Source organism: Phyllobates terribilis, unplaced genomic scaffold, assembly GCF_046119375.1.
Source record: "Phyllobates terribilis strain yellow unplaced genomic scaffold, ASM4611937v1 Scaffold_2__4_contigs__length_985480577, whole genome shotgun sequence".
NCBI lineage: Eukaryota > Metazoa > Chordata > Amphibia > Anura > Dendrobatidae > Phyllobates > Phyllobates terribilis.
The window spans coordinates 21817612-21841476 of NW_027362762.1; the positions used below are offsets into that span (position 1 = coordinate 21817612).

Here is a 23865-nt window from a genome sequence, read left to right on the forward strand (position 1 = left end):
AATACTGCTCCTATGTACAAGAATATAACTACTATAATACTGCCCCCTATGTACAAGAATATAACTACTATAATACTGCCCCCTATGTACAAGAATATAACTACTATAATACTGCTCCCTATGTACAAGGATATAACTACTATAATACTGCCCCCTATGTACAAGAATATAACTACTATAATACTGCCCCCTATGTACAAGAATATAACTACTATAATACTGCCCCTATCTACAAGAATGTAACTACTATAATACTGCCCCCTATGTACAAGAATATAACTACTATAATACTGCCCCCTATGTACAAGAATATAACTACTATAATACTGCTCCTATGTACAAGAATATAACTACTATAATACTGCTCCTATGTACAAGAATATAACTACTATAATACTGCCCCCTATGTACAAGAATATAACTACTATAATACTGCCCCTATGTACAAGAATATAACTACTATAATACTGCTCCTATGTACAATAATATAACTACTATAATACTGCCCCTATGTACAAGAATATAACTACTATAATACTGCCCCCTATGTACAAGAATATAACTACTATAATTACTGCTCCCTATATACAAGAATATAACTATGGTAATACTGCCCCCTATGTACAAGAATATAACTACTATAATACTGCCCCTATGTACAAGAATATAACTATTATAATACTGCTCCTATGTACAAGAATATAACTACTATAATACTGCTCCTATGCACAAGAATATAACTACTATAATACTGCCCCTATGTGCAAGAATATAACTACTATAATACTGCTCCTATGTACAAGAATATAACTACTATAATACTGCTCCTATGTACAAGAATATATCTACTATAATACTGCCCCCTATGTACAAGAATATAACTACTATAATACTGCTCCTATGTACAACAATATAACTACTATAATACTGCTCCTATGTACAAGAATATATCTACTATAATACTGCCCCCTATGTACAAGAATATAACTACTATAATACTGCCCCTATGTACAAGAATATAACTACTATAATACTGCCCCCTATGTACAAGAATATAACTACCATAATACTGCCCCCTATGTACAAGAATATAACTACTATAATACTGCCCCCTATGTACAAGAATATAACTACTATAATACTGCCCCCTATGTACAAGAATATAACTACTATAATACTGCTCCTATGTACAAGAATATAGCTACTATAATACTGCCACTATGTATAAGAATATATATCTGCTATAATACTGCTCCTATGTACAAGAATATAACTACTATAATACTGCCCCCTATGTACAAGAATATAACTACTATAATACTGCTCCTATGTACAAGAATATAACTACTATAATACTGCCCACTATGTACAAGAATATAACTACTATAATACTGCCCCCCATGTACAAGAATATAACTACTATAATACTGCCCCCTATGTACAAGAATATAACTACTATAATACTGCCCCCTATGTACAAGAATATAACTACTATAATACTGCTCCTATGTACAAGAATATAACTACTATAATACTTCCCCCTATGTACAAGAATATAACTACTATAATACTGCTCCTATGTGCAAGAATATAACTACTATAATACTGCTCCTATGTGCAAGAATATAACTACTATAATACTGCCCACTATGTACAAGAATATAACTACTATAATACTGCCCCCCATGTACAAGAATATAACTACTATAATACTGCCCCCTATGTACAAGAATATAACTACTATAATACTGCTCCTATTTACAAGAATATAACTACTATAATACTGCCCACTATGTACAAGAATATAACTACTATAATACTGCCCCCTATGTACAAGAATATAACTACTATAATACTGCTCCTATTTACAAGAATATAACTACTATAATACTGCCCACTATGTACAAGAATATAACTACTATAATACTGCCCCCTATGTACAAGAATATAACTACTATAATACTGCCCACTATGTACAAGAATATATCTACTATAATACTGCCCCCTATGTACAAGAATATAACTACTACAATACTGCTCCTATGTACAAGAATATAACTACTATAATACTGCTCCTATGTATAAGAATATAACTACTATAATGCTTCTCTTATGTACACGAATATAACTACTATAATACTGCCCGCTATGTACAAGAATATAACTACTATAATACTGCCCCCTATGTACAAGAATATAACTACTATAATACTGCCCCCTATGTACAAGAATATAACTACTATAATACTGCTCCCTATGTACAAGAATATAACTACTATAATACTGCTCCTATGTATAAGAATATAACTACTATAATGCTTCTCTTATGTACACGAATATAACTACTATAATACTGCCCGCTATGTACAAGAATATAACTACTATAATACTGCCCCCTATGTACAAGAATATAACTACTATAATACTGCCCCCTATGTACAAGAATATAACTACTATAATACTGCCCCCTATGTACAAGAATATAACTACTATAATACTACTCCTATTTACAAGAATATAACTACTATAATACTGCCCACTCTGTACGAGAATATAACTACTATAATACTGCCCCCTATGTACAAGAATATAACTGCTATAATACTGCTCCTATGTGCAAGAATATAACTACTATAATACTGCCCACTATGTACAAGAATATATCTACTATAATACTGCCCCCTATGTACAAGAATATAACTAATACAATACTGCTCCTATGTACAAGAATATAACTACTATAATACTGGTCCTATGTACAAGAATATAACTACTATAATACTGCCCACTATGTACAAGAATATAACTACTATAATACTGCCCCCTATGTACAAGAATATAACTACTATAATACTGCTCCTATGTACAAGAATATAGCTACTATAATACTGCCACTATGTATAAGAATATATATCTGCTATAATACTGCTCCTATGTACAAGAATATAACTACTATAATACTGCCCCCTATGTACAAGAATATAACTACTATAATACTGCTCCTATGTACAAGAATATAACTACTATAATACTGCCCACTATGTACAAGAATATAACTACTATAATACTGCCCCCCATGTACAAGAATATAACTACTATAATACTGCCCCCTATGTACAAGAATATAACTACTATAATACTGCCCCCTATGTACAAGAATATAACTACTATAATACTGCTCCTATGTACAAGAATATAACTACTATAATACTTCCCCCTATGTACAAGAATATAACTACTATAATACTGCTCCTATGTGCAAGAATATAACTACTATAATACTGCTCCTATGTGCAAGAATATAACTACTATAATACTGCCCACTATGTACAAGAATATAACTACTATAATACTGCCCCCCATGTACAAGAATATAACTACTATAATACTGCCCCCTATGTACAAGAATATAACTACTATAATACTGCTCCTATTTACAAGAATATAACTACTATAATACTGCCCACTATGTACAAGAATATAACTACTATAATACTGCCCCCTATGTACAAGAATATAACTACTATAATACTGCCCACTATGTACAAGAATATATCTACTATAATACTGCCCCCTATGTACAAGAATATAACTAATACAATACTGGTCCTATGTACAAGAATATAACTACTATAATACTGGTCCTATGTACAAGAATATAACTACTATAATACTGCCCACTATGTACAAGAATATAACTACTATAATACTGCCCCCTATGTACAAGAATATAACTACTATAATACTGCTCCTATGTACAAGAATATAGCTACTATAATACTGCCACTATGTATAAGAATATATATCTGCTATAATACTGCTCCTATGTACAAGAATATAACTACTATAATACTGCCCCCTATGTACAAGAATATAACTACTATAATACTGCTCCTATGTACAAGAATATAACTACTATAATACTGCCCACTATGTACAAGAATATAACTACTATAATACTGCCCCCCATGTACAAGAATATAACTACTATAATACTGCCCCCTATGTACAAGAATATAACTACTATAATACTGCCCCCTATGTACAAGAATATAACTACTATAATACTGCTCCTATGTACAAGAATATAACTACTATAATACTTCCCCCTATGTACAAGAATATAACTACTATAATACTGCTCCTATGTGCAAGAATATAACTACTATAATACTGCTCCTATGTGCAAGAATATAACTACTATAATACTGCCCACTATGTACAAGAATATAACTACTATAATACTGCCCCCCATGTACAAGAATATAACTACTATAATACTGCCCCCTATGTACAAGAATATAACTACTATAATACTGCTCCTATTTACAAGAATATAACTACTATAATACTGCCCACTATGTACAAGAATATAACTACTATAATACTGCCCCCTATGTACAAGAATATAACTACTATAATACTGCTCCTATGTGCAAGAATATAACTACTATAATACTGCCCACTATGTACAAGAATATATCTACTATAATTCTGCCCCCTATGTACAAGAATATAACTACTACAATACTGCTCCTATGTACAAGAATATAACTACTATAATACTGCTCCTATGTACAAGAATATAACTACTATAATACTGCCCACTATGTACAAGAATATAACTACTATAATACTGCCCCCTATGTACAAGAATATAACTACTATAATACTGCTCCTATGTACAAGAATATAGCTACTATAATACTGCCACTATGTACAAGAATATATAACTGCTATAATACTGCTCCTATGTACAAGAATATAACTACTATAATACTGCCCCCTATGTACAAGAATATAACTACTATAATACTGCTCCTATGTACAAGAATATAACTACTATAATACTGCCCACTACGTACAAGAATATATCTACTATAATACTGCCCCCATGTACAAGAATATAACTACTATAATACTGCCCCCTATGTACAAGAATATAACTACTATAATACTGCTCCTATGTACAAGAATATAACTACTATAATACTGCCCACTATGTACAACAATATAACTACTATAATACTTCCCCCTATGTACAAGAATATAACTACTATAATACTGCTCCTATGTGCAAGAATATAACTACTATAATACTGCCCACTATGTACAAGAATATATCTACTATAATACTGCCCCCTATGTACAAGAATATAACTACTACAATACTGCTCCTATGTACAAGAATATAACTACTATAATACTGCCACTATGTACATGAATATAACTGCTATAATTCTGCTCCTATGTACAAGAATATAACTACTATAATACTGCCCCCTATGTACAAGATTATAACGACTATAATACTGTCCCCTATGTACAAGAATATAACTACTATAATACTGCCCCCTATGTACAAGAATATAGCTACTATAATACTCCTCCTATGTACAAGAATATAACTGCTTTAATACTGCCCACTATGTACAAGAATATAACTACTATAATACTGCCCCCTATGTACAAGAATTTAACTACTATAATACGGCCTCCTATGTACAAGAATATAGCTACTATAATACTGCCCCCTATGTACAAGAATATAACTACTATAATACTGCCCCCTATGTACAAGAATATAACTACCATAATACTGCCCCCTATGTACAAGAATATAACTACTATAATACTGCTCCCTATGTACAAGAATATAACTACTATAATACTGCCACTATGTACAAGAATATAACTACTAGAATACTGCTCCCTATGTACAAGAATATAACTACCATAATACTGCCCCCTATGTACAAGAATATAACTACTATAATACTGCTCCCTATGTACAAGAATATAACTACTATAATACTGCTCCTATGTATAAGAATATAACTACTATAATACTTCTCTTATGTACACGAATATAACTACTATAATACTGCCCGCTATGTACAAGAATATAACTACTATAATACTGCCCCTATGTACAAGAATATAACTACTATAATACTGCCCCCTATGTACAAGAATATAACTACTATAATACTGCCCCCTATGTACAAGAATATAACTACTATAATACTGCTCCTATTTACAAGAATATAACTACTATAATACTGCCCACTCTGTACAAGAATATAACTACTATAATACTGCCCCCTATGTACAAGAATATAACTACTATAATACTGCTCCTATGTGCAAGAATATAACTACTATAATACTGCCCACTATGTACAAGAATATATCTACTATAATACTGCCCCCTATGTACAAGAATATAACTACTACAATACTGCTCCTATGTACAAGAATATAACTACTATAATACTGCCCCTATGTACAAGAATATAACTACTACAATACTGCTCCTATGTACAAGAATATAACTACTATAATACTGGTCCTATGTACAAAAATATAACTACTATAATACTGCCCACTATGTACAAGAATATAACTACTATAATACTGCCCCCTATGTACAAGAATATAACTACTATAATACTGCTCCTATGTACAAGAATATAGCTACTATAATACTGCCACTATGTACAAGAATATATATCTGCTATAATACTGCTCCTATGTACAAGAATATAACTACTATAATACTGCCCCTATGTACAAGAATATAACTACTACAATACTGCTCCTATGTACAAGAATATAACTACTATAATACTGCTCCCTATGTACAAGAATATAACTACTATAATACTGCCCACTATGTACAAGAATATAACTACTATAATACTGCCCCCTATGTACAAGAATATAACTACTATAATACTGCTCCTATGTACAAGAATATAGCTACTATAATACTGCCACTATGTACAAGAATATATATCTGCTATAATACTGCTCCTATGTACAAGAATATAACTACTATAATACTGCCCCCTATGTACAAGAATATAACTACTATAATACTGCCCTCTATGTACAAGAATATAACTACTATAATACTACCCCCTTTGTACAAGAATATAACTACTATAATACTGCTCCTATGTACAAGAATATAACTACTATAATACTTCCCCCTATGTACAAGAATATAACTACTATAATACTGCTCCTATGTGCAAGAATATAACTACTATAATACTGCCCACTATGTACAAGAATATAACTACTACAATACTGCTATGTACAAGAATATAACTACTATAATACTGCTCCTATGTACAAGAATATAACTGCTATAATACTGCTCCTATGTACAAGAATATAACTACTATAATACTGCCCCTATGTACAAGAATATAACTACTATAATACTGCCCCCTATATACAAGAATATAACTACTATAATACTGCCCCTATGTACAAGAATATAACTACTATAATACTGCTCCTATGTACTAGAATATAACTACTATAATACTGCTCCTATGTACTAGAATATAACTACTATAATACTGCTCCCTATGTACAAGAATATAACTACTATAATACTGCCCACTATGTACAAGAATATAACTACTATAATACTGCCCCCTATGTACAAGAATATAACTACTATAATACTGCTCCTATGTACAAGAATATAGCTACTATAATACTGCTCCTATGTACTAGAATATAACTACTACAATACTGCTCCTATGTACTAGAATATAACTACTATAATACTGCTCCCTATGTACAAGAATATAACTACTATAATACTGCCCACTATGTACAAGAATATAACTACTATAATACTGCCCCCTATGTACAAGAATATAACTATTATAATACTGCTCCTATGTACAAGAATATAGCTACTATAATACTGCCACTATGTACAAGAATATATATCTGCTATAATACTGCTCCTATGTACAAGAATATAACTACTATAATACTGCCCCCTATGTACAAGAATATAACTACTATAATACTGCCCTCTATGTACAAGAATATAACTACTATAATACTACCCCCTATGTACAAGAATATAACTACTATAATACTGCTCCTATGTACAAGAATATAACTACTATAATACTTCCCCCTATGTACAAGAATATAACTACTATAATACTGCTCCTATGTGCAAGAATATAACTACTATAATACTGCCCACTATGTACAAGAATATAACTACTACAATACTGCTCCTATGTACAAGAATATAACTACTATAATACTGCTCCTATGTACAAGAATATAACTGCTATAATACTGCTCCTATGTACAAGAATATAACTACCATAAGACTGCCCCCTATGTACAAGAATATAACGACTATAATACTGCCCCCTATGTACAAGAATATAACTACTATAATACTGCCCCTATGTACAAGAATATAACTACTATAATACTGCCCCCTATATACAAGAATATAACTACTATAATACTGCCCCTATGTACAAGAATATAACTACTATAATACTGCTCCTATGTACAAGAATATAACTACTATAATACTGCCCTCTATGTACAAGAATATAACTACTATAATACTGCCCCTATGTACAAGAATATAACTACTATAATACTGCTCCTATGTACAAGAATATAACTACTATAATACTGCTCCTATGTGCAAGAATATAACTACTATAATACTGCCCACTATGTACAAGAATATAACTACTACAATACTGCTCCTATGTACAAGAATATAACTACTATAATACTGCTCCTATGTACAAGAATATAACTGCTATAATACTGCTCCTATGTACAAGAATATAACTACCATAAGACTGCCCCCTATGTACAAGAATATAACGACTATAATACTGCCCCCTATGTACAAGAATATAACTACTATAATACTGCCCCTATGTACAAGAATATAACTACTATAATACTGCCCCCTATATACAAGAATATAACTACTATAATACTGCCCCTATGTACAAGAATATAACTACTATAATACTGCTCCTATGTACAAGAATATAACTACTATAATACTGCCCTCTATGTACAAGAATATAACTACTATAATACTGCCCCTATGTACAAGAATATAACTACTATAATACTGCCCCCTATGTACAAGAATATAACTACTATAATACTGCCCCCTATGTACAAGAATATAACTACTATAATACTGCCCCTATGTACAAGAATATAACTACTATAATACTGCCCCCTATATACAAGAATATAACTACTATAATACTGCCCCTATGTACAAGAATATAACTACTATAATACTGCCGCTATGTACAAGAATATAACTACTATAATACTGCCCCCTATGTACAAGAATATAACTACTATAATACTGCCCCTATGTACAAGAATATAACTACTATAATACTGCCTCCTATGCACAGGTTTTATATGTTGATTATTTAACTCTTTGTAGACTGCAGTGCCTCCTGCCTGGCGTGCTCAGTAACCCTTTCTGTGCTGGGTTAGGCGCCATGCTCTGTGTAGCTTTGCTTTTTCTCGTCTGTGTCTTGTGTAACCGCCGTCCTTTATTAAGCAGAATACGAGGGAGCACAGATTATCCGCGGACAGCGGGCGTGAGGTGAGAGGTTTGTGGCCCCTGCGGTGTGTGGCCCTTGCGGTGCGGGTGATGGATTCTCTCTCACTTCCGGTGTCAGTACATGCACCAATCATTAGATGGCTTTACATATTGGGAGTTGTAGTTGTGCGGACTCCTGTGATTTCTCGCTCCTTCTTTCTGATTATGTATTGATGTGCTCCAGTCACATCCAGAGCTGCAGGAGTAAGTCTTAAGTGACGCTCATCTTGGAGCTGCTGCTTTGGTTGTTACTTCTGCTCCACTTTCTCTCCACATTAGTTTTCATCATTTTCTTCAGTGCTGCAGACGCTGTGCATTTCTGTGCAGCTCTGGATGTGACCGGAGTAAAGGTCAAGAAATGACTGAACATTACAAGAGGATTTGTAAAGCATCGGGAATCCATGCGGTTACTGAATATGAAGTCTTAAAAATGGGGCTTCTGTCTCTTTAAGAGTGTCGTAATTAAAGGGACAGTGTCCAGATTTTTGTAAATAAATAAAAATGTTCTAGTTTCAAGATCTCTGGTTTTAACTCGGTGACAGCAAACAGAGACTGAAAAGCTGGTGTGTCCTAGGAATCTCACAGCTGAGGGTTTGTCACAATTGTATCTAGTCAAGAAATATCCCTCATCCAATGTTAGGACAGGGGATCACTTGTGATTTTGGGAGTAACCCTTTAACCACCGCAGCAGCGCAAATCTATCTCCTGTGCTGCCAGGTGTTACAGTGTATCAGCGCAGAGCCTCACAGAGGATTGTGCAGACTGGACGCAATTGTACCAGATCCTCCGCTGTGATAAGTATTGGTCCTGGTGGGTTTACAGCTATGAACTAAACATATAGCGACCTGATTGCTGGCGGACAATGGGGGGACAGGACAAATGGGGGGACGTGAAGAAAGACATTAACTGCCCCCTTGTGCCGCAGAGTCACCGGCCGGAGAAGGAGTGGAGCATCAAGAACCTGACGGTGCACCTGGGCATCAGGACCAAGGTCAAAGCGCCCACCAGGTATGAAGGGTTACACTGCAGAGCATCGCTCCCTCTGCCCCTTACTGATTCCATCTCTGCACAACATTGCTTCTTCTGCATTCTGCAGTTTATTACTCCTTCGGAGCTCTGCAGATCGTTGCTCCCTCAGCTTACTCATACGTAGTGATAGGTGCTGCAGGATATTACTCCTCTGCAGATCATTACTCCCTCTACCTCCTGTTATGTAGTGATGAGCCCTGCATGATATTACTCCTCTAGAGCTCTGCAGAAATTAATTCTCCCTCTACTTCCTGATACATAGTGATAAGCCCTGCAGGATATTACTCCTCTAGAGCTCTGCAGATCATTTCTCTCTCAATCCCCTGATACATAGTGATAAGCCCTGCAGGATATTACTCCTCTAGAGCTCTGCAGATCATTTCTCTCTCAATCCCCTGATGCATAGTGATCTGCAGGATATTACTCCTCTAGAGCTCTGCAGATCATTTCTCTCTCAATCCCCTGATACATAGTGATAAGCCCTGCAGGATATTACTCCTCTAGAGCTCTGCACATCATTGCTCCCTCCAGCTCATGATGCATAGTGATGAGCCCGGCAGATTATTACTCCTCTAGAGCTCTGCAGATCATTGCTCCCTTCAGCCCATGATGCATAGTGCTGAGCCCGGCAGGCTGTCCCTGCTTTCTCCAGCAGGTGGCGGTGCTCCTCCTCTCCTGGTTTGGCCTCGCTCAGGAGATCAGATGTTTGCGGTTCTGTCTCCGGCACAGCGGGGTCCGCACTCACCTGTGTACGAGGACGGGCGACCGGTGGGTTGTGAGTGGGCAGCGCCCGCTCTGTGTCATGGAAACACTGCCAGTTGCTAAGACACACGAGAGCCGGGCACTCCGGGGTTAACCCCTCACATTCTCCGCAGCTCATTACTGAGGGATTAGAGGGTTTAACACCCCCCACCACTAATAGTAAAGCGGGAAATGATCGCTGCAGGCGGAGCACGCCGCCACCACTGCCGTTATTTTATTCCGCGCTCCCATGGTAACCGGCGGCGCTGAGACGTCTCCGTTTCTGTAAGATGCAGATTATGCAGTGACGGATCCGTCCGCACCGTGCTGGGCCGCAGAGCTCGCAATCCAACGCCTCCGACTCATGAGCCGCCACCACCTTACACTGGGGGTTCTCATCACACACGTCTCCATGGGGGTCCGTCACACGTCAGAGGGGTCCGTCCTATTTCCCCATAACACTAGGGCGAACCTCTGCCCCGTCATATCATCCACCACACAGCCAGTGCTCAATGCACTGCGCTGCAGTGTAAAGCATGGGGGATGGATAGTACAGCTGCCTCTAGATAGTGCAGCTGAGAGGAGTCACTACCTGCAGGATGCCGCAGTGATTGGCTGCAGCGTCCAGGACTGAACCGCTGAAATGTTCCTGTCTGTGTTTCAGTTGGGGGTTCACCATCTTATCCAAGAACGAGAGGAACGAAAAGAGTCAGTGGTGAGAAAAGAAAACAAATATCTATCTATCATCTTTCATCTATCATCTATCTATTATCTATCATCTATCTATTATCTATCATCTATCTATTATCTATCAATTATCTATTTATTATCTATCTATTATCTATATATTATCTATTATCTATCAATTATCTATTTATTATCTATCTATCTATTATCTATATATTATCTATCTATTATCTATCTATTATCTATCTATCTATTATCTATCTATTATCTATCTATCTATTATCTATCATCTATCTATTATCTATTATCTATCTATTATCTATCTATGTATCTATTATCTATCATCTATCTATTATCTATCTATTATCTATCTATTATCTATCATCTATCTATCTATTATCTATCTATTATCTATCTATTATCTATCATCTATCTATTATCTATCATCTATCAATTATCTATTTATTATCTATCTATTATCTATATATCATCTATCTATTATCTATCATCTATCTATTATCTATCTATCATCTATCTATTATCTATTATCTATCTATTATCTATCTATGTATCTATTATCTATCATCTATCTATCTATTATCTATCATCTATCTATTATCTATCTATCATCTATCTATTATCTATTATCTCTCTATGATCTATTATCTATCTATCATCTATTATCTATCTATATACAGTGGCATGTAAAAGTTTGTGCACCCCTGGTCAAAATTACTGTTATTGTGAACAGATAAGCAAGTTGAAGATGAAATGATCTAAAAGGCCTAAAGTTACAGTTGACACATTTCCATTGTATTTAAGGCTACAAATTAAACAAATTTTGTCATTGTTTTCATTTTAAAAATTACAAAAAGGAAAATTGGCCAATGCAAAAGTTTGGGCACCCTTGGAGATTTGTGTTCTCAAATAACTTTGACCAAGCTTTCAGACCTTAATTAGCCTGTTAGGGTTATCGCTTGTTCACTATCAGCGTTAGGAAAGCCCAGGTGATGCAAACTTCCCGGCTTCATAAAACCCAGCCTCCTCTAACCTTGTGTCAAAAAGAGCAGCCATGGGATCTTCTAATCAACTGCCGAGCACTCTGACAATGGTGGAGGCCACAAAGCAGGAGAAGGCTATAAGAAGATAGCAAAGAGTTTTCAACTTGCCCTTTCCTCAGTTCAAGATGTAATTAAGAAATGGCAGTAACTAGGAACAGTGGAGGACAAGATAAGGTCTGGAAGACCAAGCAACATTTCAGTGAGAGCTGCTCGTAGGATTACTACAGAGGCAAATCAGAACCCCCACTCGACTACAAAAGACCTTCAGAAAGATTTAGCAGGCTCTGCAGCTATGGTACATTGTTCTACTGTTCAGAGACACCTGCACAAATATGGCCTTCATGGAAGAGTCATCAGAAGAAAACCTCTCTTGCGTCCTCACTGTAAAATTCAGCGTCAGAAGTGCAAAAGAACATCTAAACAAGCCGGATGCATTTTGGAAACAAGTCCTGTGGACCGATGAGGGTAAAACAGAACTCTGTGGACACAATGATCACAGGTATGTGTGGAGAAAAAAGGGCACAGAATTTCTGGAGAAGAATATCTCACCAACCATTAAGCATGTGGGTGGATCAATCATGTTTTGGGTGTGTGTTGGATCCAATGACACAGGGAACATTTCATGGGTAGAGGGAAGAATGGATTCAATGAAATTTCAACAAATTCTTGATGCAAACATAACACCATCTGTAAAAAAAGCTGAAGATGAAAAGAGGATGAAGAGGATGACTCCTACAAATGGATAATGATCCTGAACACACATCAAAATCCACAATGGACGACCTCAAAAGGCGCAAGCTGAAGGTTTTACAATGGCCCTCACAGTCCCCTGATCTGAACGTCATTGAAAATCTGTGGCCAGACCTCAAAATAGCAGAGCATGGAAGACGCCCCAGAAATCTCACAGGACTGGAAGAATTCTCCAAGGAAGAACGGAGGAAAATCCCTCAAACAAGAAGTGAAAGACTCTTGTCTGGCTACAAAAAGCATTTACAAGCTGTGATACTTTCAAAAGGGGGTGCTGCTAGGTACTAACCATGCAGGGGGCCCAAACTTTTGCATCGGCCTATTTTCCTTTTTGTAATTTTTTAAATGTAAAAAGATGAAAATATATATTTTTTGCCTAAAATACAAAGGAAATAGGAAATGTGTCATCTGTAACTTTAGGCCTTTTAGATCATTTCATCTTCAACTTGCTCAACTGTTCACAATAACAGGAATTTTGATCAGGGGTGCACAAACTTTTACATGCCATTCTATCTATCATCTATCTACACTACATGTTATCCATCTATCTATTATCTATCTATTATCTATCTATCATCTATTATCTATCTATCATCTATTATCTATCTATCATCTATCTATCATCTATCTATTATCTATCATCTATCTATTATCTATCTATTATCTATCATCTATCTATTATCTATCTATTATCTATCTATCATCTATCTATCATCTATCTATCATCTATCTATTATCTATCATCTATCTATCTTTTATCTATCATCTATCTATCATCTATCTATTATCTATCTATTATCTATCTATTATCTATCTATTATCTATCTATCATCTATCTATCATCTATCTATCATCTATCTATTATCTATCTATCTATTATCTATCTATTATCTATCTATCATCTATCTATCATCTATCTATCATCTATCTATTATCTATCTATTATCTATCTATTATCTATCATCTATCTATTATCTATCATCTATCTATCATCTATCTATTATCTATCATCTATCTATCATCTATCTACTATCTATCTATTATCTATCTATCATCTATCTATCATCTATCTATTATCTATCTATCATCTATCTATCATCTATCTATTATCTATCATCTATCTATCTATTATCTATCATCTGTCTATCATCTATCTATCATCTATCTATCATCTATCTATTATCTATCTATCATCTATTATCATCTATTATCTATCTATTATCTATCTATCATCTATCTATTATCTATCATCTATCTATCATCTATTATCTATCTATTATCTATCTATTATCTATCTATTATCTATCATCTATCTATTATCTATCTATTATCTATCATCTATCTATTATCTATCATCTATCTATTATCTATCATCTATCTATCATCTATCTATTATCTATTATCTATCTATTATCTATCATCTATCTATTATCTATCTATTATCTATCTATCATCTATCTATTATCTATCTATTATCTATCATCTATCTATTATCTATCATCTATCTATCATCTATCTATTATCTATTATCTATCTATTATCTATCTATGTATCTATTATCTATTATCTATCATCTATCTATTATCTATCTATTATCTATCTATTATCTATCATCTATCTATCTATTATCTATCTATTATCTATCTATATATTATCTATCATCTATCTATCATCTATCTATTATCTATCTATCTATTATCTATCTATTATCTATCTATTATCTATCATCTATCTATTATCCATCTCTCTTTCTATCATCTGTCTTACCCCTTCCCTTTGTTTCGCAGGTATCTGTGTTGTGATTCGGTTGGGGAGATGCGGCAGTGGTTTGCCGCGTTCATGTTTGTTCAGGTTGGTTATTGATGGAGCCGGGGTTCGGGGTAATTCTCGGTGTCAGCAGGGGGCGCTGCTCCTTGTGCACACAGCTGATGCTCGGGGTGACACAATGTATCATCTGTGTGACATTGTGGTGACGGCTGCTCTGTGTTCCCGCAGTGTGGCAGTCTGTGGCCGGAGCACGGCGTGGCGCTGAGACCTCAGATCTCGCAGTTGGACTCGTTTGGGAACCTTTCCCTCATTCCTATACGAGGGAGTGAGACGGATATAAGGAGGAGTATGGCGGCCTTCACCACAGACCCGCTCACGGTGAGTGATGACGTCACAGAGGGTGCAGAAACTGTAATACTTACATATAGTACCTGCCGCCACTGATACCATCTATACAGCACCTGCCGCCACTGATACCATCTATACAGCACCTGCCGCCACTGATACCATCTATACTGCATCTGCCGCCACTGATACCATCTATACAGCACCTGCCGCCACTGATACCATCTATACAGCACCCGCCGCCACTGATACCATCTATACAGCACCTGCCGCCACTGATACCATCTATACAGTACCTGCCGCCACTGATACCATCTATACTGCACCTGCCGCCACTGATACCATCTATACAGCACCCGCCGCCACTGATACCATCTATACTGCACCTGCCGCCACTGATACCATCTATACAGCACCTGCCGCCACTGATACCATCTATACAGCACCTGCCGCCACTGATACCATCTATACAGCACCTGCCGCCACTGATACCATCTATACAGCACCCGCCGCCACTGATACCATCTATACAGCACCCGCCGCCACTGATACCATCTATACAGCACCCGCCGCCACTGATACCATCTATACAGCACCTGCCGCCACTGATACCATCTATACAGTACCTGCCGCCACTGATACCATCTATACTGCACCTGCCGCCACTGATACCATCTATACAGCACCCGCCGCCACTGATACCATCTATACTGCACCTGCCGCCACTGATACCATCTATACAGCACCTGCCGCCACTGATACCATCTATACAGCACCTGCCGCCACTGATACCATCTATACAGCACCTGCCGCCACTGATACCATCTATACAGCACCTGCCGCCACTGATAACATCTATACAGCACCTGCCGCCACTGATACCATCTATACTGCACCTGCCGCCACTGATACCATCTATACTGCACCTGCCACCACTGATACCATGTATACAGCATCTGCCGCCACTGATACCATCTATATAGCACCCGCCGCCACTGATACCATCTATACAGCACCCTGCCGCCACTGATACCATCTATACTGCACCTGCCGCCACTGATACCATCTATATAGCACTTGCCGCCACTGATACCATCTATACAGCACCCGCCGCCACTGATACCATCTATATAGCACCTGCCGCCACTGATACCATCTATATAGCACCTGCCGCCACTGATACCATCTATACAGCACCCGCCGCCACTGATACCATCTATACTGCATCTGCCGCCACTGATACCATCTATACAGCACCTGCCGCCACTGATACCATCTATACAGCACCTGCCGCCACTGATACAATCTATACAGCACCTGCCGCCACTGATACCATCTATACAGCACCTGCCGCCACTGATACCATCTATACAGCACCTGCCGCCACTGATACCATCTATACAGTACCTGCCGCCACTGATACCATCTATACTGCACCTGCCGCCACTGATACCATCTATACTGCACCTGCCGCCACTGATACCATCTATACAGCACCTGCCGCCACTGATAGCATCTATACAGCACCTGCCGCCACTGATACCATCTATACTGCACCTGCCGCCACTGATACCATCTATACTGCACCTGCCGCCACTGATACCATCTATACAGTACCTGCCGCCACTGATACCATCTATACAGCACCTGCCGCCACTGATACCATCTATACAGCACCTGCTGCCACTGATACCATCTATACAGCACTTGCCGCCACTGATACCATCTATACAGCACCTGCCGCCACTGATACCATCTATACAGCACCTGCCGCCACTGATACCATCTATACTGCACCTGCCGCCACTGATACCATCTATACTGCACCTGCTGCCACTGATACCATCTATACTGCACCTGCCGCCACTGATACCATCTATACTGCACCTGCTGCCACTGATACCATCTATACTGCACCTGCTGCCACTGATACCATCTATACTGCACCTGCCGCCACTGATACCATCTATACTGCACCTGCCGCCACTGATAACATCTATACTGCACCTGCCGCCACTGATACCATCTATACTGCACCTGCCGCCACTGATACCATCTATACTACACCTGCCGCCACTGATACCATCTATACTGCACCTGCCGCCACTAATACCATCTATACTGCACCTGCCGCCACTGATACCATGTATACAGCACCTGCCGCCACTGATATCATGTATACTGCACCTGATCTATTATATAGAGTCATTACACGCAGAGGGATCTATTATATAGAGTCATTACACACAGAGGGATCTATTATATAGAGTCATTACACACAGAGGGATCTATTATATAGAGTCATTACACGCATAGGGATCTATTATATAGAGTCATTACACACAGAGCGATCTATTATATAGAGTCATTACACACAGAGGGATCTATTATATAGAGTCATTACACGCAGAGTGATCTATTATATAGAGTCATTACACGCAGAGGGATCTATTATATAGAGTCATTACACACAGAGGGATCTATTATATAGAGTCATTACACACAGAGGGATCTATTATATAGAGTCATTACACACAGAGGGATCTATTATATAGAGTCATTACACACAGAGGGATCTATTATATAGAGTCATTACACACAGAGGGATCTATTATATAGAGTCATTACACACAGAGGAATCTATTATATAGAGTCATTACACGCACAGGGGTCTATTATATATAGTCATTACACACAGAGGGATTTATTATATAGAGTCATTACACAGAGGGATCTATTATATAGAGTCATTATACACAGAGGGATCTATTATATAGAGTCATTACACACAGAGGGATCTATTTCACGTGTTTATTTCTGTTAATGTTGATGATTATGGCTTACAGCCAATGAAAACACAAAAGTCATTATCTCAGTAAATTAAAATAATTAACAAAAAACACCTGCATAGGCTTCCTAAGCGTTTAAAAAGGTCCCTTAGTCTGTTTCAGTAGGCTCCACAATCATGGGGAAGACTGCTGACTTGACAGATGTCCAGAAGGCAGTCATTGACACACTCCACAAGGTCCCAGAGTCTGGAGGAAGAGTGGAGAGGCCACAATCCAAGCTGCTGGAGGTCTAGTGTGAAGTCTCCACAATTAGTGATGGTTTGGGGGCCATGTCATCTGCTGGTGGAGGTCCACTGTGTTTTATCAAGACCAAAGTCAGCGCCGCCGTCTACCAGGATATTTTACAGCCCTTCATGCTTCCCTCTGCCGACAAGCTTTATGGAGATGGAAATGTCATTCTCCAGCAGGACTTGGCCCCTGTCCGCACGGCCAAAAGTACCAATACCTGGTTTACACACAACAGTATCACTGTGCTTGATTGTCAGCAAACTCGCCTGACCTTAACCCCATAGAGGATCTATTATAGAGAATCTATGGGGTATTGTCAAGAGGAAGATGAGAGACCCCAGACCCCACAATGCCGACGAGCTGAAGGCTGCTATCAAAGCCACCTGGGCTCCATAACCCCTCAGCAGCAACAGGCTGATCCCTCCATGCCACAGGCTGATCCCTCCATGCCACAGGCTGATCCCTCCATGCCACATGCTGATCCCTCCATGCCACAGGCTGATCCCTCCATGCCACAGGCTGATCCCTCCATGCCACAGGCTGATCCCTCCATGCCACAGGCTGATCCCTCCATGCCACAGGCTGATCCCTCCATGCCGCAGGCTGATCCCTCCATGCCACAGGCTGATCCCTCCATGTCACAATCTGATCCCTCCATACCACAGGCTGATCCCTCCATGCCACAGGCTGATCCCTCCATGCCACAAGCTGATCCCTCCATACCACAGGCTGATCCCTCCATGCCACAGGCTGATCCCTCCATGCCACATTGCCGCATTGATGCAGTAATTGATGCACAAGGAGCCCGAGCAAGTATTGAGGCATTTACTGAACAGACATTTCAGGAGGACGACAAGCTGTTATAAAGTATTCTAATTTACTGAGATAATGACTTTTGTGTTTCCATTGGCTGTAAGCCATAATCATCAACATTAACAGAAATAAACACGTGAAATAGATCCCTCTGTGTGTAATGACTCTATATAATAGATCCCTCTGTGTGTAATGACTCTATATAATAGATCCCTCTGTGTGTAATGACTCTATATAATAGATCCCTCTGTGTGTAATGACTCTATATATAGATCCCTCTGTGTGTAATGACTCTATATAATAGATTCCTCTGCGTGTAATGACTCTATATAATAGATCCCTCTGCGTGTAATGACTCTATATAATAGATCCCTCTGCGTGTAATGACTCTATATAATAGATCACTCTGCGTGTAATGACTCTATATAATAGATCCCTCTGCGTGTAATGACTCTATATAATAGATCCCTCTGCGTGTAATGACTCTATATAATAGATCCCTCTGCGTGTAATGACTCTATATAATAGATCGCTCTGTGTGTAATGACTCTATATAATAGATCCCTCTTTGTGTAATGACTCTATATAATAGATCCCTCTGTGTGTAATGACTCTATATAATAGATCCCTCTGTGTGTAATGACTATATAATAGATCCCTCTGTGTGTAATGACTCTATATAATAGATCCCTCTGCGTGTAATGACTCTATATAATAGATCCCTCTGTGTAATGACTCTATATAATAGATCACTCTGCGTGTAATGACTCTATATAATAGATCCCTCTGCGTGTAATGACTCTATATAATAGATCCCTCTGCGTGTAATGACTCTATATAATAGATCCCTCTGCGTGTAATGACTCTATATAATAGATCCCTCTGTGTAATGACTCTATATAATAGATCCCTCTGTGTGTAATGACTATATAATAGATCCCTCTGTGTGTAATGACTCTATATAATAGATCCCTCTGCGTGTAATGACTCTATATAATAGATCCCTCTGCGTGTAATGACTCTATATAATAGATCCCTCTGCGTGTAATGACTCTATATAATAGATCACTCTGCGCGTAATGACTCTATATAATAGATCCCTCTGCGCGTAATGACTCTATATAATAGATCCCTCTGCGCGTAATGACTCTATATAATAGATCCCTCTGCGCGTAATGACTCTATATAATAGATCCCTCTGCGTGTAATGACTATATAATAGATCCCTCTGCGTGTAATGACTCTATATCATAGATCCCTCTGCGTGTAATGACTCTATATAATAGATCCCTCTGCGTGTAATGACTCTGTATAATAGATCTCTCTGCGTGTAATGACTCTATATAATAGATCCCTCTGCGTGTAATGACTCTGTATAATAGATCCCTCTGCGTGTAATGACTCTATATAATAGATCCCTCTGTGTGTAATGACTCTATATAATAGATCGCTCTGTGTGTAATGACTCTATATAATAGATCCCTCTGTGTGTAATGACTCTATATAATAGATCCCTCTGTGTGTAATGACTCTGTATAATAGATCCCTCTGCGTGTAATGACTCTATATAATAGATCCCTCTGCGTGTAATGACTATATAATAGATCCCTCTGCGTGTAATGACTCTGTATAATAGATCCCTCTGCGTGTAATGACTCTATATAATAGATCCCTCTGCGTATAATGACTCTATATAATAGATCCCTCTGCGTGTAATGACTCTATATAATAGATCCCTCTGCGTGTAATGACTCTATATAATAGATCCCTCTGCGTGTAATGACTCTATATAATAGATCCCTCTGCGTGTAATGACTCTATATAATAGATCCCTCTGCGTGTAATGACTCTATATAATAGATCCCTCTGTGTGTAATGACTCTATATAATAGATTCCTCTGCGTGTAATGACTCTATATAATAGATCCCTCTGCGTGTAATGACTCTGTATAATAGATCCCTCTGCGTGTAATGACTCTATATAATAGATCCCTCTGCGTGTAATGACTCTATATAATAGATCCCTCTGCGTGTAATGACTCTATATAATAGATCCCTCTGCGTGTAATGACTCTATATAATAGATCCCTCTGCGTGTAATGACTCTATATAATAGATCCCTCTGCGTGTAATGACTCTATATAATAGATCCCTCTGCGTGTAATGACTATATAATAGATCCCTGTGCGTGTAATGACTCTATATAATAGATCCCTCTGCGTGTAATGACTCTATATAATAGATCCCTCTGCGTGTAATGACTCTTTATAATAGATCCCTCTGCGTGTAATGACTCTATATAATAGATCCCTCTGCGTGTAATGACTCTATATAATAGATCCCTCTGCGTGTAATGACTCTATATAATAGATCCCTCTGCGTGTAATGACTCTATATAATAGATCCCTCTGTGTGTAATGACTCTATATAATAGATCGCTCTGTGTGTAATGACTCTATATAATAGATCCCTCTTTGTGTAATGACTCTATATAATAGATCCCTCTGTGTGTAATGACTCTATATAATAGATCCCTCTGCGTGTAATGACTATATAATAGATCCCTCTGTGTGTAATGACTCTATATAATAGATCCCTCTGCGTGTAATGACTCTATATAATAGATCCCTCTGCGTGTAATGACTCTATATAATAGATCACTCTGCGTGTAATGACTCTATATAATAGATCCCTCTGCGTGTAATGACTCTATATAATAGATCCCTCTGCGTGTAATGACTCTATATAATAGATCCCTCTGCGTGTAATGACTATATAATAGATCCCTCTGCGTGTAATGACTCTATATAATAGATCCCTCTGCGTGTAATGACTCTATATAATAGATCCCTCTGCGTGTAATGACTCTATATAATAGATCCCTCTGCGTGTAATGACTCTATATAATAGATCCCTCTGCGTGTAATGACTCTATATAATAGATCCCTCTGCGTGTAATGACTCTATATAATAGATCCCTCTGCGTGTAATGACTCTATATAATAGATCACTCTGCGCGTAATGACTCTATATAATAGATCCCTCTGCGCGTAATGACTCTATATAATAGATCCCTCTGCGCGTAATGACTCTATATAATAGATCCCTCTGCGTGTAATGACTCTATATAATAGATCCCTCTGCGTGTAATGACTATATAATAGATCCCTCTGCGTGTAATGACTCTATATAATAGATCCCTCTGCGTGTAATGACTCTATATAATAGATCCCTCTGCGTGTAATGACTCTGTATAATAGATCTCTCTGCGTGTAATGACTCTATATAATAGATCCCTCTGCGTGTAATGACTCTGTATAATAGATCCCTCTGCGTGTAATGACTCTATATAATAGATCCCTCTGTGTGTAATGACTCTATATAATAGATCCCTCTGTGTGTAATGACTCTATATAATAGATCCCTCTGTGTGTAATGACTCTGTATAATAGATCCCTCTGCGTGTAATGACTCTGTATAATAGATCCCTCTGCGTGTAATGACTCTATATAATAGATCCCTCTGCGTGTAATGACTCTGTATAATAGATCCCTCTGCGTGTAATGACTCTATATAATAGATCCCTCTGCGTGTAATGACTCTATATAATAGATCCCTCTGCGTGTAATGACTCTATATAATAGATCCCTCTGCGTGTAATGACTCTATATAATAGATCCCTCTGCGTGTAATGACTCTATATAATAGATCCCTCTGCGTGTAATGACTCTATATAATAGATCCCTCTGCGTGTAATGACTCTATATAATAGATCCCTCTGCGTGTAATGACTCTATATAATAGATTCCTCTGCGTGTAATGACTCTATATAATAGATCCCTCTGCGTGTAATGACTCTGTATAATAGATCCCTCTGCGTGTAATGACTCTATATAATAGATCCCTCTGCGTGTAATGACTCTATATAATAGATCCCTCTGCGTGTAATGACTCTATATAATAGATCCCTCTGCGTGTAATGACTCTATATAATAGATCCCTCTGCGTGTAATGACTCTATATAATAGATCCCTCTGCGTGTAATGACTCTATATAATAGATCCCTCTGCGTGTAATGACTCTATATAATAGATCCCTCTGCGTGTAATGACTATATAATAGATCCCTGTGCGTGTAATGACTCTATATAATAGATCCCTCTGCGTGT

General features: G+C 37.6%; 1 protein-coding gene across 5 annotated transcripts in view; it reads left to right on the plus strand.

The window, feature by feature from the left end:
• Positions 1–23865, plus strand: part of ARAP1 (ArfGAP with RhoGAP domain, ankyrin repeat and PH domain 1) — a 534432-nt gene that overhangs the window by 499880 nt on the left and 10687 nt on the right. For 4 of the 5 annotated variants that reach the window (XM_073661183.1, XM_073661186.1, XM_073661184.1 and 1 more), the window contains exons 29-33: positions 9392–9433; positions 10356–10438; positions 11865–11915; positions 15483–15546; positions 15691–15840. In XM_073661183.1, the coding sequence (XP_073517284.1) occupies positions 9392–9433; positions 10356–10438; positions 11865–11915; positions 15483–15546; positions 15691–15840 (390 nt within the window). The remainder of the gene's footprint in view (positions 1–9391; positions 9434–10355; positions 10439–11864; positions 11916–15482; positions 15547–15690; positions 15841–23865) is intronic. The other variant, XM_073661187.1, reaches the window with a different exon arrangement.